The 20,567-nt window shown below is 37.2% G+C and overlaps 1 protein-coding gene across 25 annotated transcripts in view; it reads right to left on the bottom strand.

Moving 5' to 3' along the window:
• KIF1B (kinesin family member 1B) overlaps window positions 1-20,567 on the bottom strand; it is a 98,634-nt gene that overhangs the window by 54,526 nt on the left and 23,541 nt on the right. For 6 of the 25 annotated variants that reach the window (XM_052791996.1, XM_052792008.1, XM_052792002.1 and 3 more), the window contains exons 4-16: window positions 18,748-18,927; window positions 16,552-16,617; window positions 14,429-14,607; window positions 13,582-13,693; window positions 12,463-12,540; window positions 12,153-12,218; window positions 11,376-11,393; window positions 9,766-9,841; window positions 9,386-9,464; window positions 8,699-8,841; window positions 4,847-4,980; window positions 3,663-3,742; window positions 2,188-2,263 (exon numbers count right to left, since the gene is read on the bottom strand). In XM_052791996.1, the coding sequence (XP_052647956.1) occupies window positions 2,188-2,263; window positions 3,663-3,742; window positions 4,847-4,980; window positions 8,699-8,841; window positions 9,386-9,464; window positions 9,766-9,841; window positions 11,376-11,393; window positions 12,153-12,218; window positions 12,463-12,540; window positions 13,582-13,693; window positions 14,429-14,607; window positions 16,552-16,617; window positions 18,748-18,927 (1,287 nt within the window). Of the gene's footprint in view, window positions 1-1,028; window positions 1,092-2,187; window positions 2,264-3,662; window positions 3,743-4,846; window positions 5,059-7,476; window positions 7,519-8,698; window positions 8,842-9,385; window positions 9,465-9,765; window positions 9,842-11,375; window positions 11,394-12,152; window positions 12,219-12,462; window positions 12,541-13,581; window positions 13,694-14,428; window positions 14,608-16,551; window positions 16,618-18,747; window positions 18,928-20,567 lie in introns of all 25 variants that reach the window. The other 19 variants (XM_052791986.1, XM_052791988.1, XM_052791994.1 and 16 more) reach the window with 9 other exon arrangements.

Raw genomic sequence — 20,567 nt, 5'->3', positions numbered from 1 at the left:
AAGAAGTCTGTCAATTGCCCAATGGAAGACTTAACTATAAAGACAGAAAAGAGGAAAAAACAAGACAACTTTTTCACCCCTAAAAATACAGAAGCCACCTAAAACTGCAGCTGAAGATGTCCCATGCCATCATTGCTATTCACTGCATTCAAATCAACATTTGGAGCTGTATAAAGCTCTTAAATCAAGAGAAAACTGGAGAGAAACCAAATCCCAGACACAGTCGACTGCTGTAACACCACTATGACCTGTACCACTTGGATGCTTTGAAAATAATACTGTACCCTATACATACATGTTTTAGCATCTGAGTTCATTTACTACACTAAATCAAAGTCTGAATGGGTCTTTCACAGGCAACAGGGAGTTTTCTTACTTGCCTTTCTTACTTTTTCTTCTAAGAAATAAAGCTCAACAACTTAAAGGTGATGCTAGCAAAACCAACTCTTCACTCATTCTAAGACCTGTCATTCATCCACAGACAGTAATGTTTTCAACTTTCTCCTGTACAACATTACAGCATTCCTCAAGCATGAGCTGAAGGATTTTCCCTGCTCCTATATTTGATGACAGCACAAGCAATTAGATTTCCACAATCCATTTCAAGAAGTTTCCTGCCATCAAAAGCAAAACTGGTAGATACAGCAATAATTGCACAATGTGACACCTTTTAATTTGTGAACTGGGCAAAATTTACCTTGCAGAGTTCAATTTACAGCTCAGCTAGTAAAAATAACACAGTGCTGTCCTAGTAGCATACAATTAGATATATACTGGTACCTCAGAAGCGTAAAGTCTTTATTAAAAAAACTTCAAGTTTGCTATCTACATCTCCTAAATTTTTGCAACAGCAGCCACAGTTGCTAGAAGGAGACCTAATGAAACTGAAGTGCAAGGATAGCAAGGAACAGAAGCAGACAAGACTAGGTCAGGAGTTTTACTTCTCCTAATAAATCCTATATGGGTAAAAATAAATACTATCTGTTACCAAAGCAACTACTTAATCCAGATGGCATTTATACACAAACCTGATCAGCTGAAAATGCACCAAAAGAGTCATCAAAAAGAGCTGAGGGCCTCTGAGGGAAAATCTAAAAGGAGATGAGGATCCATAACATAAAAGAAAGAAATGTAAAGAACACTCAACGAATTAGCGTCTTTACAAACGTTAGGCACTTCTGAAGTAGATACCAAAAGCAAACCAGAGTTCTACCTACTCCAAACATAACAGTCTAACACTACTTTAAGCAAAGGATTAAACATTTTAACCAATTCTGCTCTCCTGTATTTCTGTACAATGTCTCTAGATAGGTCCCCGTTTAACCTTAGATCAAGTTTGTTACACAACTGCACATGCAAGTTTCAGGCTAAGATATTACTTTGTGCTCCTTTTTCAAAGATTTGGGGGATACAAGAAAGTACATTCTTTTCCTTGTATTCTTCAATAATTCTGCTTTAACTGTGTAGATAGCTTCTTTACTAACTTCATTAGATTACAATCCCTTTTTCCAAGGGGAAAAAGGATTAAAACACAAATTCAGGGAAGAGCACCTGACCAGGACTTCAACATTTTCTGGGTATCTCAAAGAATAGGTAGAGTACATGAAGGTCACACACAGCTGGTACAGAAAATGGCAACAACCACGTAAGAGGCAGCATTTCTGAGTTGGTACTGAATCAACACATATGCAAGGAGCTGCAAACACTTCTGTGTGCAGCACAGATTCTTCTAAAGGAAGGTATAAAAAAGTTCAACGATTTTTTTTTGATATCGGAAGTCTCCCCATGAACTTTTCACACTGCTCCTATTTCATCATTGTATTAGGCTAGCACATGCTTCCCTACTTTAACAACCAATGGAAGCTACCACAGGCAATTCTTTCTGCAGCTCCCTAAAGGCATTAAGTACTATGTTGCATCACTTACATTAGGAACAGCATCCAACTTCATTATTATGGGCAAAATAATCCTTAGATGTAGAGTGTTTTGACAGATTCTAACACTAAAGCTATTTCCGAAAAGATATTGTGAAAGGAACTTACTACTAAGGGTCCAAACCTCACTTATGTTCTTCTGCATCTTACATGAATACAAGCCCTTGTGTGAATGGTAGGTCCCTCATCCCCTCTCCTCCCAGATTGATCAGCCTTTTGGAGACATGATGCAATAGTTATCAATTTTCTTTACCTTTTTAGGTGAGAAGACTCCTAGTGTTCCTCCATCTTCCCGAATGGCAACTCCCATTTCGGCCAACAGTGCCTCCCTGAGACAGAAAAGCAAGATATTTACCATATTTTAGGCTTCTTCAACAAAATAAGGTCTAATGAATGCCCTGTAATGAAATACATTAGACTTTCAACCAGCCTATCCAGTGGCCATACAACCAGGACTGTCACCACCTTATAACACAATAGGGCAAGTTTTTAAACTTTAATCCTAGTTTATAGGCCTGCAGAACGGCAACAGGAGAAATTTTAGAGATTTAACAGCATTTTAGTGCAATAATGTATCACAAAATAAGGACATTTTAGGACATTACATTCATTGCTTCTTTAAGGAAGGTTAAAGTCTGTTCTAAATTTAAATATTTAAGTTAGGTAAAAGGTGCTACCACTATTCATTAATTAACAAAGACTTAACTGGCTCTTCCTGATCTAATATAGAAAGGACTCTCTCCTTCTTAAGCCATAAAAAGGATTGTATTGGGTCAAACTGTGCATGTAACACAGTATTCTCGGCTTTGACAAAGCACAACAGTGACACCAACACAGAAGAATAAGAACATGGCAAACACTGTGATATTTTCCCCAAAGTATTCTCATAGTCTCCCAATTTCTTCCTAAGGAATTTCCATCATTAATGGTGGCATTTCTTTTAAACAGCTATCCAAAGGGGTTTTGTTGTTTTTTTGAGGTTTTGTCATCTTTTATTTTAATTCCAACTCCTAGCATCATCAACATCATGCAGTAAAGATTTCCACAGCTTTACCTATGTATTGTGAGAACTTCCTATTTGTTTCATATCACCTGTTAGCCTTAAAGTCCCTTCGCTCTGTCAGTGAATAACCCGTCTCTATCCACTTTCTTTCATATACCTCATGATTTTATGGACTGCTCAGTCACACTGTTTCCAGGCAAAGATGTTCCCCTTATATATTTTGTAAGCTTTTAATATTCTAATAAGTAATGCTCTGTTTGGTTGCACCCACTTTCTGACAATTATTAAGCATCTGTCTTGTTGCTCTAAAACACAATTCAAACCAAAGCTGGAAAGCTGGATGTGTTTCATAATTTTAGACACTCCAGTACTAAAAACTTAATCTTTTCTGCTCAACTTCAGGGCCAGAATTTTGGGGATCTAAAAGAACAGTGGAAGAAGAAAGAAAGAGACCAGGACTCCATGCTGCTTCACAGCAGAAACCAATGCAGCAGCTTAGGATGTTACCTGAATTACAATGGTAAACTCTTCAACTCTAGGAAATATAGGAAAGAATATGGCTTTCTCTCAGCATTGCCCCTAATACATAACACAAACATCAGCAGAATTATCACTAAGCACTATTCTGCTGTTCCATTGCTTTTGAACAGAGTAACATTCTCCATTTTCCACACTTCTCCATTTTCTAGAGACCATCCACATCTACAGCACTTCTGATTCCTGACCTTTCCATCCTAATGGCCTCAGTTTTCCTCAGCTTCTCTTCCCATGTTTCATTCAGCTCTGCAATGATCTTCTCAGATTCCTGTGTGAAAATCCCAGAAGCTGTTTTACAATTCTTCTCAAAGTTCTTTACATAATACACAAAGCAATTGAAGTTTGTGCTCAGTTCTAGACCTCAAATTAATTTTGGATATAAAAAGTACTCTCAGCACTTCAAAACTCTAAGTTGTCTTCCTTAATTTTTAAAAAGGTACATAGCCTTGAAGGCAAGCTCAGAAGAAAAGACGACTTCAGAACTAAACACAGTCAGACTGTAATTTGAACCACCTAATTTTTTTTTCCTTTTTCTATTTTTCTTTTTAAACCTGATTTACAGACATCATTCAGTAACTGGATGCCAAGGAACTGCAGAGACCACACTGTTATTTCCATGGCAACAGTGGGTTTCCAATAGGAAAGGCATATGCAGTGTGAGTTCCAGCCCATTCCAATCCCTGTAGCAGTGTCTCATGGACAAGACATGAGAATGAAGCATAGATTCAACACAGCCAGCTCTCCCCACTCATCCACCCATGGAGATTGGGGGAGCTTTCATAAAAATTAAGAAATACTTCACTGTAATGCACTTTTGATGCAGTTCAATTCTATGCAGAATTGGGACAAGGCCGCTATTGTCTGGATAAAGCGTGCTATTCTGTGTGCTTCACATTTTAATCTGTGGGGGCTGGGCGAATACAACACTGGCAAGATTATTCTTCCTCCTTTTTTCAACTTCGGGGTAATTTGGTTTTCTGAAAGCTGAGTGCATTTGCTAGTCAGACTTTGTCCACACTAGTGCTGACCAGGCCCCCTGAAGTCTATACTTGTGATCAAATTTTCCATAATTACCACTACATCAGAGGACCTGTAAACAAGAATCAATATTTTCATTTATAATTTAGTTGTAGCTCCAGGCTACAATTAAACGTAAATAATCCTAACAAGAAAGGCTGTTCATGGCATGAACCCAGTTTCTAGCCCACTGCAGTTAAGTGCCCTTTTTAAGGTGCAAGTGGGTTTCAGACAACTTCTTGCAGAAACAATAGCTAACTGGAGATATTTATGAAGAAAATTCTCCTGGGTTCACCGCTATTTAGCCTTGGAAGAGACCAAAATAATAGCCTCCTTAATCTACAGTGATACCTACCTTCAGACGTTCAATTGCCTCTTCTCCTCCAGGTGTTGACATGATTCTTTCCTGTATACTGGACACAGATGTTAAGCCCACCTGACTACTGAGAGAGCAGGAGGATGGAGATGCAGTGAGGGACCCCATGGAGGCTGTGGAAAAATTGCCAGGACGTTGATTCTCGGAGGCTAGCAAGTATCTATGTTTATTGTTCTGAAAATCTTTCAAATCTGGGAGAGAGACACACAGACAGAGGGAAGGCAGAAAGATGGGAAAAAGGCAAATAGGAAGAGGGAGGTAAGAGGAAAAAGGAAAGGAAGGAAATACCAGTGTAAGAGGAAAGCATTTAAGCAGCAACAAGACAAGTTTTGTAATTTTTAGATGGCAGTTCTGAAACAAATCTTTTAATATTAGTGTCCATAACATAGTGGTAACTCAGTTCAGACCCTGAGGATTATTAGTAACGACTGCATCATAAACCATTTGGATCAACAAAGCCTGAAAACATAAATTACACACTTGCAAAAAAAAAAAAAAATAAACCATCCTATTCCTAACTGAACACTAAACTGAGCACCACGGAGCTCAGACCAGCAGCACATTCAGTTCCTCGTGAGATTAGTGGCATTTTGGGCTGAAGTCCTAATAGACACCAACCCCTTAAACTCAGCAAAACATTCTCTTCCAGACTCCTTTAATCTAAAACAATGATTAAGTAAATCTTTATCACAGCAGTGGTTCTGCTGAACCACCCAGACCACAGGACAAAGAACTACCCCTCCTTAAAATCTCACAAAAGAGTATGTAAATCACCTGTCAGTCCGTGATGGGGAGAAGAGAACACAAGTTCTCAATAACATCACTACGTTACTTCTTGACCCTCCTTATCTGAAAAATGAAAATCTAAGATACCTGATGAGTGAAATATCTGATAAGGCTCTCATACTTCAGAAGGTGCTTTAAAGCTTTTTTGTCTTAGTTTAGATGAGGAAGGCCTTAAAAAAAAACCCTAAAATTTAATAAGGCAGCTTTTGTAGCCTGAAAACCTGGAGGCCTGAAAGATGCCTCCTTGAAAGACAGAAAACAAGGAAAAGGTGCATGAATGATTTAAGAACTAATATCCAACAGCAATTTATTTTAATCTAACTTAGCTTCTCATGTATCTCTGTAAACCATAACCTCAGAATAATCACACACCAAAAAAAAAAAAATCTTCTAACATGGAAATATCAGACAACTAAATAATTTTGATAGCTTCAAATTCTATTTCAAAAGCAAACCCTTTAAAATAAGTATCCTTAGGAAGGAAACATGTCAAACCAGACCTTGCAAGTTATAAACAAGGGCTTCACACTTACAAAAATAAGATGCTCACCCAGACATTACATAAATTTCCATGTCCTCCTACATCTCCTCTACTCTTCCTGAACAATTCTGCTATTGTCAGCCTTATGCCCTAGTTTACTCCACATTCAACCTGCTGTTTCAGCCTCATGAAACTGATATTGCATCAAGTCAGTTTGAAAACCACCATCTGCAAATACAGGAAGCAGGGGTGGGAGTTTAGCAGAAGAAAAGCAAGTTAAGGAAAAGGAATGCCATCGGGATGAGGAAAGCAGGCATGACAGAGCAGGGAGGATGAAGTCTCAAAAGGCCAATAGACACATGCACTCCTGAAGATAAAGGAAGTGGCACTTGCAATGGCTTTCACGGTTGCTGTGACCACAGAGAACCAAAACCTTCAACATCATGCACGCTTCTCCTGGAGGCTGCAGCTTTCACACAGATGACATATGCACACACTGGAAGCAGCATCAGAACATAAGACAAGGCCAGGATGAGTCTTTACACCACCAGTAGCTTTAATTTTCGGAAATTTCAGACAGATCTCTTCCAGTTGCTATTGTTTGAGTGAGGGCGAAGAAGACTGACTGACTGAGTTTAAAAAGTCTACCAACCCAAAATTTATGTAGAAGACATTTTTCTTGCAATGATCTAAATATATTTCCCTTTCATAGAAGCAAACAGTAGAACAGAAATAAAAAGCCATTTGCTGACTCTTTTTAACCCTATTAAGTTAATCATCTGCAACCAAGTATTTAAGCTCAAATAAGAGACCTTCTTCAGCATAAATGTCCAACTTTTTTTTTTTTTTTTTTCCTAAAGAGACTATACAAAATAAATAAATCTCAGTCTCCAGGAGGAACTGATAACATTACATCTTGAGTTAATCACTTGACATTAAAACAAATAATTCTAGGTGGAAAAGAGATGTTAAAAGGCCAGGAAGCTAGGTGAGCAGAAGCTGTTTCAACTGAGTAACTTGAGAAAGATTTGAGAAAAAGTTTTTCTAGTTTGAATCTAAACTGTTGGCCATCATGAAAACAGACTAAAGAATCACCACTCTCCCTTCTATATTATGCCAGAAAAAAAGCAATGAACATATGTTGCATTTTAAACTTTGCACTTTTTTTTGACTGTCAACTCAATCTAAGAAACGCTGGTTAAGCTAGTTTCCATGAAACTGCATTGCATTCCACAGTGAGTGTTCTGTCTGGGATTTCCCTGTGAGAAATGCTGGCATGCAAAGCTCAGTTAAAAGCTGACCCAGAGAAAGCAGGTTAAAAAGAGAACCACACAATACACACATTTGCCTCCACTTCCAGAGTATTCATCTCCCATTGGATCAACTGAAAGGAAGCAGGAGGGAAAATACAAGAAGGATCAAAATTGAAGGTTCACTAGCGACACAGGAAGGGAAGAGAATACTACTTTATGTTTAAAGAAACAAAACACAATTTTCAGTAACACATAGGTTTTTTTTTTTTCAGTTTTGATTTAGAACCAAAAAACACAGACTGTACCAAGCATGAAAAACACCTGCATTTCATTCTCTTCTGGCCCCATTCTCTTGAAAACAAGCAAACAAAAAAGTAAATACATGTTACACATCTTTAAGCAGTCTGTGACTAAGTCAGGACTTCTGCTTCACAGGCAAGTAAGCTCTGGTAAATCTGGTGGTGCAACATTCACTTTTTTTTTTTTTTAAAGTCAAAGAATCTTTTAATCCACTGGAATACGTTCAGTGGTTTTATGGGCATCTCTTTCACTAGGAAATAAATCACTGGTCATATTATAGAAGAATGTAGCAGCTAAAATTTTAGTTTATTTGCCTCGTTTGGAATGAGGACAAGGAAATTATTCAGGCACAAGTGTGTTCTGGTGCTTTAAGAGGTTGCTGGCAAAGCAAATCAGTAAAATACTGGTCTGCCAACCTAACTCAAAATCTTGCCCCAGAAGAATTCATTATTTATTCACAAGCAGCTGTTTCATAGCTAGTTATTTTGAAATGACAAATGGTTTGTCACTCGGGACATCGTCTAACAGGAATTAGCCATCGTTTTCTTTTCTGAGCAAGGATGGCATTAAAGCCAAGTACCAACTAATAACCTTAACCCTTTAAGGAAGAAGAAAAGATGCTTTCTTTCTCAGTATGAAATTAAGTTTCTATATCTCAACTCTCCTCCTTTTATTGGCAGCCAGACAAAAAGCCCTCCATAACTTATCAGAGCAGCTCCTGAATGTGTAAGTTCTAGTACACAAAATCATTTCTACAGTAACAGGAAACTCAATCTCCATGTTTTTACTTGAGAGTTTGAACTCTACAGCCACGTCAACTCTACAGACAATCCTAGGATGGGTTATTTAAAGACAGAAGAGGCTACCATTTCTAAAACCACGTTCAAAATTTAATATCAGCACCTACATTAAACCTCCCTGTTTTAAACCCCTTTCTCTCACAGGCCCAGCTCTCCCTCCTCCGTAGGAGAGACCAACCTCAAGATGGTAAGGTCTGTTTAATCCACTTACTGTCAATAATATCTCCCAGCCCTTGGGCACGCAGGAGATCCTTAAGCCTTGTCACCTCCTCCTTCAGCTCACGCACCAGCTTGGCATTGGGATCTTCATTGATAACAGCATTGCATTTAATCTGTTTTGCACGATCAGCATATCTGGAACCAGACCAAAACAATGAAACCTTACAATGAACTTAAGTGCTTATATGCAACACAGGAATGCAGCAATATAGGAGACATTTAGCTTGCAGCTGTACATCAGAAGAGAATCCTGGATTATATTCAATCATGCATTTGAATTCATATTTAATACAGTGTATTGCTGCAAAAAAGACAAGCCCTATTCAACACAGATTAACAGCATGTACAACAGACGTGTTTTTTTCTTTTTTTCTTTATTCAGTGCTTTGAAGCCTCAGCTTAACAAATATGCCTAATTTTAGGGACCACACTGAAAAAGAACATATGAACGAGAGGATGAGTTTGATTTTTCAAGTTAAGAGTAGGCAATAAACCCCTAGCTCCCTATTCACATACAATGGATGGGTTTTGTTCTTTCAGAGTAATTGAGTTCTTGCCAGTATACAGTCGTCTTCCCCACAGATTTTCTCAAAGTATAACCACCCAAATGTTTGAAGGATAGAATGTGACCATAAGAGCCAATACCTACCCATATCCATCTCAGATAAAAAGAAAGTACCTTAAAGTGCTCAAAGTTTCATCATAGTTTATGTCTGCCGGACTCAAAGCAGCAACCATCGCAGTTCTGGAGTTACCGCCTATAATGAACAGTCAAGATTTTAGATGAAACTACAGTGCACAATCTAGGCACTAGTTTCCTGCTAAATATCAGTACTTTCAATAAATTATAGAATTCAACTATATTCTACATTACTAAGTAACATAGAAAAATTATAGGAAAGAGAGTTGTAACTTTAACAAAAGGTAGAACTATATGACTCAGATTTGACTACTAAAAATACTTAAATTTGTATCAAGTATGAGGTTAAGTGAGTTGAAAGCAGTCAGAAAATTTAGTGACAATTTCCTTCCATATTGGCACATGCAAATCAGCCATACCTAGATTTTCTCGAAGTAGCCATGTTAGTACAGAATCCCTGTACGGTATAAAGTCTGTCTTCTTCTTTTTTTTACTCTACAAAGAAAGAGCATACTACTGAAAAACAGACACCGAATGGAAAATTCAGATTTAAGACATAAAAATCATAGTATAGGTATTAAAAGAACCATGACAGCATACACATATGCTATCTAAACAGAGGGGTGGCCCATCTTCAGTTGTACAAGTGATTACTGAATTTGATATTAGATAACATACAACATATTCAGACATCTAAACAGATGATGATAAGCAGTCCAGAGAATTCCCTTGATGCACTAACTTCAGAAAGGTTTTTCTGCGTATGAGGCATACCTTCTTGACATTTGAATTCTGTGTTCTAACACCACTCCAAGAGAATTTAAGCAGTAAACCTTACTTGTTCAAGAGAAGATTCACTTTTCCTTTGCTAGAAAAGTTACGGCTTTTTAGAGCAGTCAAAACTCTATTACAGGAGATTGCACAGCTACAGATACACGGGTGCACATGTGAAAGGACAACTACCCAATCTTCCTGTGTTTCTGTAAGCAGTTATTAGAAAACTTGAGGATGGAAAGGATGAAAGTACTTGGACACTGAAATTAGAAGTATAAGTAGAAAGGAGGTGGATTTGGGGGTTTTGGGGGGGGGTTATTTGGTTTAAAAAAAAAAAAAAAAAGACAAAAACTTTATAAAGACTACCCAAACCAAAGCACAAGGCCACAAGACAGGTGCCCAAGTATCCAAGTACTTTGTCCCAAAATCAGTAGTGACAAATGTAGAACTTCCACATGAGAAGAGGGCCTTCTCAGCACCTCTGGTAAACTTCCCTCCAAATTTCATTGTAAAGGCTTTCCCTAGCTTCTTTATTTGGTCTAAAAGAAACAACGATTAACTTCAAAAGCTCTATAACAGAATGTGAATCTTGGGTCATCTGTTTACTTACACGAATAGTTAGTAAGCAAACATCTTGCTTCAAGAGATGCCAAAAGTCTGATTCTACACAACATTTAACACAGGATATGGCTTTGCAATACAAGGCCTGATTATAATTTGCGTGAAACTCCTTTTAACACTCATGAGGTGCTTAAAATGTGAGTGTTAGTCTTGCAATAGTTCTATTGTCCCTTGGCAAAGGTGAGTAACTTTATAATGGACAAGTAAAATTACTAAGGGCAGGTAAGAACCAGATGCTAAAGCTGAAAACTAGAATTGACTATCACCTACAGTCCATCATATGAGGTAAAGAAAAAAGCATGGAGAATGGAAGCATGAAAGCAAAGACAAAGTTATCCATGCTAAAAGTAAATTTTCCCAAGGTAAGTCACCAAATCAGGAGCAGGAATGTAATAAAATAATTTTCCTAAATACGTACTTAAATGTGTACTTTTCATAAATCTATCCCCAACCTTAGAACATTTTTAAATTTTAGTACTGATAATTCTCAGGCTTCGTGACTATAATTTATAGTCACAGAAATTTCTCAAAGATCTGATATAAAAGATCCTTGCTCTTTGATTCCAAAGTGAAGAGAATAAAATCTGACACTCAGGCAAAAAAGACAACATCACTACTACTCAGATCATCATACCTTGTTGGTGCAGTTATCCTAAGTTGAAAGCATTAAAGAGGAATAAGATACAACATGAGCTGCTTAACAGAGCTGTATATGTAATTTCCATGTTAGCTTGGTTAGTATTTTCTTTTCTTGAGAAGCCCAATGAACGAGAATGGTTTTCATTAAAAAGAAATTATCTAAAAAGCACTTAAGTATATTCAACTTGTCCAAGCTGTTGAGAACTCACTTTTAAAAGGAACAGTAATAATTTACTTGTTGGGTTTTTTTTTAAATAGTAGTTGAGTATACATGTAAAGACAAAGTACTTTTCTAAACCTACAACCCTATGTTTGGATCAACATATGCTCACTCAACTCAACACATTATTAAGTCTTGCCATTGCAAAAAAAGCCAGTGATATTCCTACACTGGTATTTCTAAAATTTTTAACAACAAAGCTGCAGTTAGTCTTCTAAAATTATTCTTTTAAATAAAAATAAAATTACTTTCCTGCAGAACTAAAAGCCTGCTACGTGAACATGTCTTCTACACAAATGCAAGCTTCTTTTGCAAGGTTTCTTCACAGCTAAATAAACCAGTGCTTCAATCTATTAACAAAGTTTCTACCAGCCTGCGTGACACTCACAGAATACTATCAACACTATTCATCTATCAAAATATACACAGCTAATTTGGCTGAGAATGCTAGGCCAAGAAGAGTGAATGATTCTGCTGTATTCCATGGTTTTTAGCGTCTCAGTTTTACTAGCTATGGAAATGTGGTTGCAGGTAAGTAAATGCTGTACTTACCACTTCGGCCAACGCTGAAATAACTTTGCCCAGAGTTGTGAGAGACTTGTTTATATTTGCTCCTTCCTGAGAAAACAGAATCCAGTATTATATAGCAATTAACATTGTTCAACCATGAACCTCTATAGACTAAATGAGCCAAATGTCACATCCATGATGGGGACAGGGGGGAAGTCTTCAATTTTGCAACTATTTTTTCCATACTTATAATAGCAATCCTTTCTTTTCCTTACTATTTGTCAAGCAAAGACTCCACATGATGTTTGTGCACCCCTTCCCTTTCTTTCCCCATACATCAACGGCCCAATACCTTTAATCGGGTTCCTTTGGCACCAGTTGAATCAGCTCGCTCACTCCCAGCTAGATCTACAAGGCTAATCTTGCTGACCTGAAGAGAGAAAGCACATTAACAATGAGAATTAGCTTTTGGTGAACTAGAGCAAGAACAAAACTTCAAAGAATTCTATGGCATGAGAAGAACTCTGCTGTCTAAAAAAATCACCGTAGTGCGCTGAAAACTACAGTCAAACAGAGTTTTCACAAGCAATTAGCCTGATGCTGTTATCTTATGTATAAGAAGTGTCTGGGATTATGCTCTGGTTTAAGTATCACTATACCTAAAAAGAGAGAATGAGGTTTCACATGAACAGAGCAAAACAGAAGTCAAAAGAAATTAAGTGTTACTGCTACAGAGAACACAGGAATCTCAAAGGAAAAGAAACTTAATGTTTCATCCTGAGTCTAGTGACACCAACAATAAAACACTGGTCTAACTAAAGCTACAGACTGCATGTCAGTTAATGATAGTTTTACAGGGTCTTATCATTGGGGGAGGAGGGAAGGTGTTTTCAGCACATAAATTTTTTCAGATCTATCCACAGTGGTCAGTTCAGAAACATGAACAGTACCTGTTTTTCAGCTACTTTTGCATGCAGTTCAGAGTAATAAAAGCCAGAAAAAACTGTTCCATGCTAAACAGCGTACCTCCTTTCAACACGCAAATTCCAGAAAGTGCCTAAGTCTCACTCATTCCAATTCCTGTGCCCAAAGAAAAGAACTAACGAACCAAATATTTTGCACTGACAAGCAAAACCACAGAAAGTTCTGGGGACAAGACTGAGGAAGAAAACTGACTTCTTTTATTTCATATATCCCTCCCCATAGAACCTAGTCCTTAAGGCCATATTTTTCCCACATCTATATATTCTCCTCCTGCACATACTCCCCATTTAGTTGTTTTTAGAATTACAATCAAACAAAATCCCACAAGAAATAAAAGGGCGCTCTCAATGAACACAGCAAGTTCACCCTTAAACAAAACACCAGAAAAAACAATTCATTCTCGTTTTTTCATAATACTGCTAGTAAGAATAAGTCACCGCAGGGAAGATTTGTGAAAAAGTCAGAAAACCACTTATCTGTAACATACCTTCTCTGTGGAAAGATCAGTTTCTGTGTCATGTTTCTTCTGAGTAAAGACAATTGTAAACACAGCATGAGAGCGGCTGCTGGTTTCATTCATGTTGGTAGCTGCCACAGTCCTGAAATATGAACAGATATATACTTGTATAGAAAACAGTGGCCTCTATGCTGCAAGTACAACTACCTGCAGGGCTAAATGCAGCTGTAGAAGAATGAGACCAAGAGGCTGTACAGGTGATGTTCTGCCCTGCAACCAAGACCAAGCCACACCAAATACCATTAACAAACCCTTTGATTTTTCACTCCTGAGTTACTCCCATCTTCATCACAGTTTAAGCAGAGCTTCCTCAATCTGTGTACTCAATCTGCCTTACACTCACTTAAGACAACACAAGTGACATTTATGTCAGTCTTTCCCACACATTGTTAAATGGAGCTTACAGCTGACATAAAAACAACTACTAATGAACCAGAACCTAAAGCTAGAATGCCAACTTTAGTCCTGACCACTTGAATAAATGAGGAAACTGTGTTCACGTCTGTTTATACCAATATAGTGATACAGTACACAACAAAGGCAGAACTAAAAGCCAGTATAATTATTTACATACTTCATCTCAACTCATTACAAGCTTTAAATATCTATACAGCAATTTGCAGCACTATTTCACCACACCAATTGATTTCAGCCTTTTAATAGCATTGATCAGGGCATATTTCAACAATACTCCTTATGTGACATGAGCTTTTTTTAGAAGTGCCAATGCATCACAGAAGATATTTTAAATTTGCTGCTATATACCATATATCCCCACAACAGAGATAAAAACATATAACACGCTACCATCACTAACCTGGCTTTGTTCCCAGCATCCATGAGGTCTGCAATGTCCGTATAAGACGTGACTGCTAACTTAGACAGATCTTCCACATATGGTCCAAGCAGAGGATGTTCTCGCACCCGCAAATTCCCTTTGTTCTTCGGGTTCAACAAGTCTCTGACTCTCTCACAGTAAATCTCCATGTAACTCACCTGAAAATGGGAATTTGCATGGACAATTTAGTGTTTCTTAAGGCTTCCTCTGCAAGCAGCTCTGCAGCATTTCAGAGTGCCACTGGTAGAAACTCTCCCAGTCCACTACAAGAAAGCTGTAGGTGGGTGTCTCAGTTCATTTAATAGCTTGAGACAATAGCAGAAGGGAAGAAGAGTCACTAGTCTCATGCATCACATCTCTAACATAAGCTGCAGGCCTTGCACCCATGTATAGATCCCTCAACCATTTCAAAAAACATTGGTGTTTAATTAAAAATTAGATTCTTGAGTTCACAATCATCTTAACAGTTTTAATACGACACAGCAGCAAAACTGTCTGTTTAAAAGTGCAAAAAAGACAGGTGGTAAAAGGAGTCTGCTTACAAGGAATCTCTCTTACAAGCCTCCAAAGCAAACTGAAGAAAGGAAAAAGAAATAATTTCTTTGTATGCAGAAGCAACTTGATTCTAAGCTGTATCCACATCCTGCCGTATTCCTGAGTCATCAGTACAATTAGTCAAACTAAGGTAATCTTAAATCTGCACCCCTTGAAATAAATTATAAAGCTAAGATAATTTTTAAATGCATTCTTTAATTTTTATGTTTCTCATGGCACTAGGCTTATCCCAGTCCAACAGGTAGGTAGCAGCTGCAGCAGTAAAGATATTAAATATTAAAAGAGACAACAAGTTACTCATTTTCATTCTGTGGAAAGATTATAGATGCAAGCAGCAGTTCTAGAAATTTAGAGATTGAAGATCTCTTTTTGTTTAAGTGCAATTCAGAAAAATTAATTCTATATCCAAAACAGATCACAATACACTATTTATACATTTCCGTCACTATTTCTGTCTAGCTCTCTCCCTTCTCTGCTTATTTGTCAGATATTCATTCTTTTGGATTTCCATTGTAAAAGAGACTATTTCTCTCTCTCACATGCACAAATTTATGCTTGGAGACATAATCAGAACCACAAACAAGTACCAAATGGAAAAAACATCATGAAAATGTGGGAATCTTCTCATTCACAAATCCTAAACATGAGACTCCTATGGTATTCAAGCATTAAGTCATCAAATGTTAATAAAATACAATTAAATGAAGCGTTAAAATGGACAGATTCAAAGCCACAGAACTAGTCATTTTCCAGTTCTGTAATTTAGAAGCAGTAATGATTGGAATTCATATTTATTAATAATAATCACATTTGACTTCTACCAGTTTTTTTGGTCTCCCTTTCTTTCCAAGCCCGCAATATATTTGCATGTCAAGCCATTAAAACTGATTGGGGGGGGGCACACAGTAAAAGAAAGAAAATACTGTTTCTGTGAAGCAGCTGCTTTTGGTTTTATTTTGGAGCTGGGCAGGGAGACAAAAGAGAAAAAGAAATGCTGGAGTATGATAGCCTGTGAAAACCACTTTCTAAACACAGACCAACCTAAGTAAGGATAATAATAAAGAAAAATTAAGTACTGACAAATTTCTTGTGTATGCACAGCTTAAACAATTTTTTTCTGTAAACCAACCTTACTAACAGATGTCAGGTAAGACTGCATGACTAAGCTATCCTAGACAAGTCCTGTAGAGAAATAGGATATAAGTTTTGACTACAGTAATTGACAAGAAACATGTAGTCTTCCATCCGGCAGTCAAAAAAACCAAAAACCAAACAAACAAAAAACCACCTGTAAATGCATCTTCAGGTTTTTCAGCCCATCTTTTCTTTCAGAATTACTACACAGGTAAAGGTCTACTAATTTTCTGGTGGGGAAAAAAAAGTCCCAGAAGGGTTTTATTTACATTTGCCTCAAACATCGAACAAGAGAGAAAGACAGAAATCTTAAAAAAAAAAATCTGCTTCTTAATGCAACATTAATAATGCAGCACCTAAGCTCAGTCTGATGTCCAGCACACAGATCATCTTTGATCCCTCACCAGACTCACCTCTACAGAATATGACATTTCTTCATTGCTGTTGTCATTGATTTTCTCAAACAGTTCTTCACATAGCTGGAAAGAGATTAAACCCGAGTCAGAAATTAGTCTTTACTGAGTAATAACAAGTAACTACTATGACATGTCACTAAATTGGCTTTATAGTGAGGGCAGGGGAAGAAAAAGAACCTATTACATCAACCACATACAGCTGCACTTGGAAGATACTTAATCTCAATTCTACATCACTATCATTCAACCTTATTTTATGTAGTATCTCAACAATTGTTCTAGGTTTAACCAATATTATTATTCTGTACTATAAAATTAGAAAAAGCCTATAATAACTGAATTGGAAGTCATAATTTTAGAAAGGAATTATTAAAATCCTTAATCCTCTCCTAATCTCATAAAAACAACACTCTGTTTATCTGGTGTGCTGAAGTTCCAGGATTCAGATTTAAACAAATAGGCAGAAGTGACTTCAAAATTTGTTAACAGTATCTTCATATGAAGGATACTTTAACTATCAGTGGTCTACTGCTTCAAGAGTGCTTGTCTACAAGTAACTGAAATGAGAGACCTAAAATTAAGGTAACAAAGGAAGAAGAAATGAACAGCGGGCAAGCCACAGATATGTATTTGGAAATTAAAAAGCGTGGGTACAGAGAGGAATAAGAGTAGAAACAGGTTTCTGGAACATATATCTACAAGCCACTGTATGAGAAATAAACAGATTATGAAGAATACAGGCAATTTTGAAAGTACACATTCTGGAGTATTCAGTCAACACATGGTTGAAGTATCATAAAGCTTCACACTAGGGACTGGCAGGCAGGGAATTTTGCCAACACATAAGAATTTATTGTCAACACCCTATATTACTTGGAACACAATTGTGCTGTACCTTCTGTGCATGTGACAAGAAAGAGAACAGATTCAACAAGGTCTCCCTGAAGAGACAATTCATTTTGTACCTGTATGAGAAGGCTTCTCAATGAAATTGGAGGGAAATTATTTCATCTTAAATAAAACAGGGTAACAGCAGCATTATTAAATCTACAGGAGCATTATTAAGTTGGGGGGGGTTTATGGCAATGTTTAATTTGTATGTATTTGAGGTTTCAGAAAAACAAATAGGAATATCGAGATTACAACGAAAAAATTTTAGCACGAAGCTGTTGTCAAAGATTTTCAGCTCATTTCACCTGTTACACTGTTATATTACTGTAATAAAACCAAAATGCTTAGATATAACAATTCTGTCCTTCATCATGTTAGCTCTTTCAACATTATTTTAAGCTAATCACCACAATACTTGCAACCTATCTCAGTACATATGCCCACACTATTAACAGAGAACAACGCTCTGTATTGTCTATTTCACACATGTGGAACAGGGCCAATGTGTACTGCAAACCTGCAGCAGAATGAGGACTCAAGCTTTCCAGCAAATTTATCTACCAAAATCAAAACACCGTCTCAGATTTCTATTTTGGGAATGGAGGAACGCACTATTTTCCAACAAACTTGGTCCACTGTCAGCACCTACACACTGAGAAAGGCCTGCATGTAGAACAAGTGCCACACAACCAACAGCTATAGAATGCTAAATTCATGACGACAGCATAAATTGTTGTCGGCCAAAATTTCTTGTGGGGGTATCTCAACTTATTTAAATTTCATGGCAAATGTCGAAAACAAATTTCAGAGGGGGAAATAACACTGGCCTGTGCTTAGTTGCTGTAAATATTTTTCCCAAAGTTTTCATACACTTAATTTCTTCGCAAGATATATTATTCAGTTTTTAGCCTTGGGAAACTTGTTTCTACACAAAGTTTCTAGCATGTTCATCAGTAATACCACCTTTTGAATTCCTACTGAATACAAAGTGCTTAAGTGCTGTCCTAGCTAAAGTCAGAGGAGACAAAAAACCCAGTGAAAGACCTCTTGATTTACCAGTTTTTTGGGGAAGCGGAGAAATTGGATGTAGGAAAAATACACAGAGTGTATAGTACAATTTTAAAAAAAAGTATCAGAGGGAAAACAACTTATAACGCTCTTTCTCCCCAGTAGATTTCTTTCACTTCAAAAATAAACTGTGGTTCTCTGTTAACTGTTATTGTAATATAAAAAGAGCATATCAGCAAGTGTGTGTCTGAACATGCTATATAAATCAAATTCCCTTTCTGGGTTCTGTTCTACCTGGGGGATTATGCCTGCTTGGCTCTCCTCCTGCTTGCCCATCATTGTGTAGGATTTCCCAGCTCCAGTTTGTCCATACGCAAAAATGCATACATTGTAGCCCTCAAAGGCATGCAGCAGCATCTCCTTCCCAATATCATTGTACACACGGCTCTGAGATGCAAAGCAGGGATCTTCAGGCTGAAAAGACATGAAAACAGCATAAATACAGTCTTATCCTATCATTCAAGTAACATTTCAAAAAGCGACTGGTTTTTTTTTCTACTTCTATCTTGTAGGTCGATCCCTGAGCAAGAGGCAAACGTAGCACATTTTTACACACAGCTTTTTCCCAAGGCAGTACCAGCTGGAGAAGAACAACAATGACAACCCTTGGAGGACCACTCCATCAATGCTGAGGAAATAATCTGCATAAAGAAACCAACCAACCAACTGGAAAAGTTTCATGCAACATCACCAACACACAAGATTCAGGGTGTTTGGGAAGAGGGAGGCAGGGGGGAGAAAATCAAAAGTAGAGTTCAGAGAGTCAATACAAATGAATAAAGGGCTGGAAGCTACAAAAATCCCACGGTGGCTGGTCTTAACAAGGGCTCTGAAGGGTAGCAGGGGGAAAAAGAAAAGCAAAAGTTGCTTTAGGTTTATTTTGTTGGGTTTTTTCAAGATCAAAAGACTGTAAACAAATCACTAAAATGACCAAGTTTCTCTTGCAGCTGTCTGATTCCACTGTCTAATCCAAACCAGGTTTCTATTTACAACCTCACTGGTGACTACAAAATCCCTAAGTATGTCAATACGTATTTCAAATCAGCAAATAGCCGAACCAGTCAAGGACAATGTATGAGAACATTTTTCTATGGCTAAACTTAAGTTTAGCAATAAAACTGAAATATAACATTAAATTAAGGAAAGGAAAAAAAAAAAAAAAAAAAAAAAAAAGCAATGCTTTAAAGCAATTTAGCCCAGTGATAAAACAAACAAAAATTCTACCGTAGATGCATCCAGCAATAGAAATCTGTATAAGGACAAAGCAAGTTACCACCTTCAAACACTCAATGGAAAAGTTTGTTACATTTTGAAAAGCAGGACCACTGCACATGCAATGAAAAAATCACAAGTTAAAGATGCCAAAAAGAATACACTTGCCAGGTCTCAAGGCAAATATAGAACACATTTGAAACAGAACTTCATGAATTGTAGAAATTAATTGTCCATTTTTTTTTTAAGTAGTGCATTTCAGGCACTGTACTGATCAGACCCAAACATCCATTTACAAGAGGCAATCCAAGATGTAGCTCCAGGATACAAAAATACTGACAGAAAGTTGGATTCAGCATATATGCTCTTTTTTCTGACGTCCTCTCTTGATCATTAAGGAAAGTCCTTGGTAAAAATACTTGAGAAAATTATCATACTAATGATTATCTACACAGACGTTTTATGTTGCACAAACCAGAAGAGACTGCACAGATAACATATCACTGAAACTTGATTTTGTAGGAGTACGCCACTACATTGTATGTGACTTATTCTTAACCTAGCATTCTCTCTCTTCCTGAAATATTGGATTTTAACATTACTTGCTCCTAAAATCAGGACAAACGCAGCTGTGCTAACATTCTAATGTTGGGATCAAGGTTTTATCAGACCACTTCTTTTCCTTGATGCTGCTTATCTGCTAGTTTTCAGGAATTATGCTCACAATGTTTGTCTGACCGATCCTGTAATCTACTTGCATGACTGCTCTGGAAGATTCAGTAAAGAAGCTGCACAAATCCAAGTTTTTCATCATGAAAACAATATTGTTGGCCACAAATCTG

Source organism: Harpia harpyja, chromosome 7 (assembly GCF_026419915.1).
Source record: "Harpia harpyja isolate bHarHar1 chromosome 7, bHarHar1 primary haplotype, whole genome shotgun sequence".
Classification (NCBI taxonomy): domain Eukaryota; kingdom Metazoa; phylum Chordata; class Aves; order Accipitriformes; family Accipitridae; genus Harpia; species Harpia harpyja.
The sequence above is the reverse complement of the archived record's forward strand: the minus strand, read 5'-3'. Positions and strand labels throughout refer to the sequence as shown.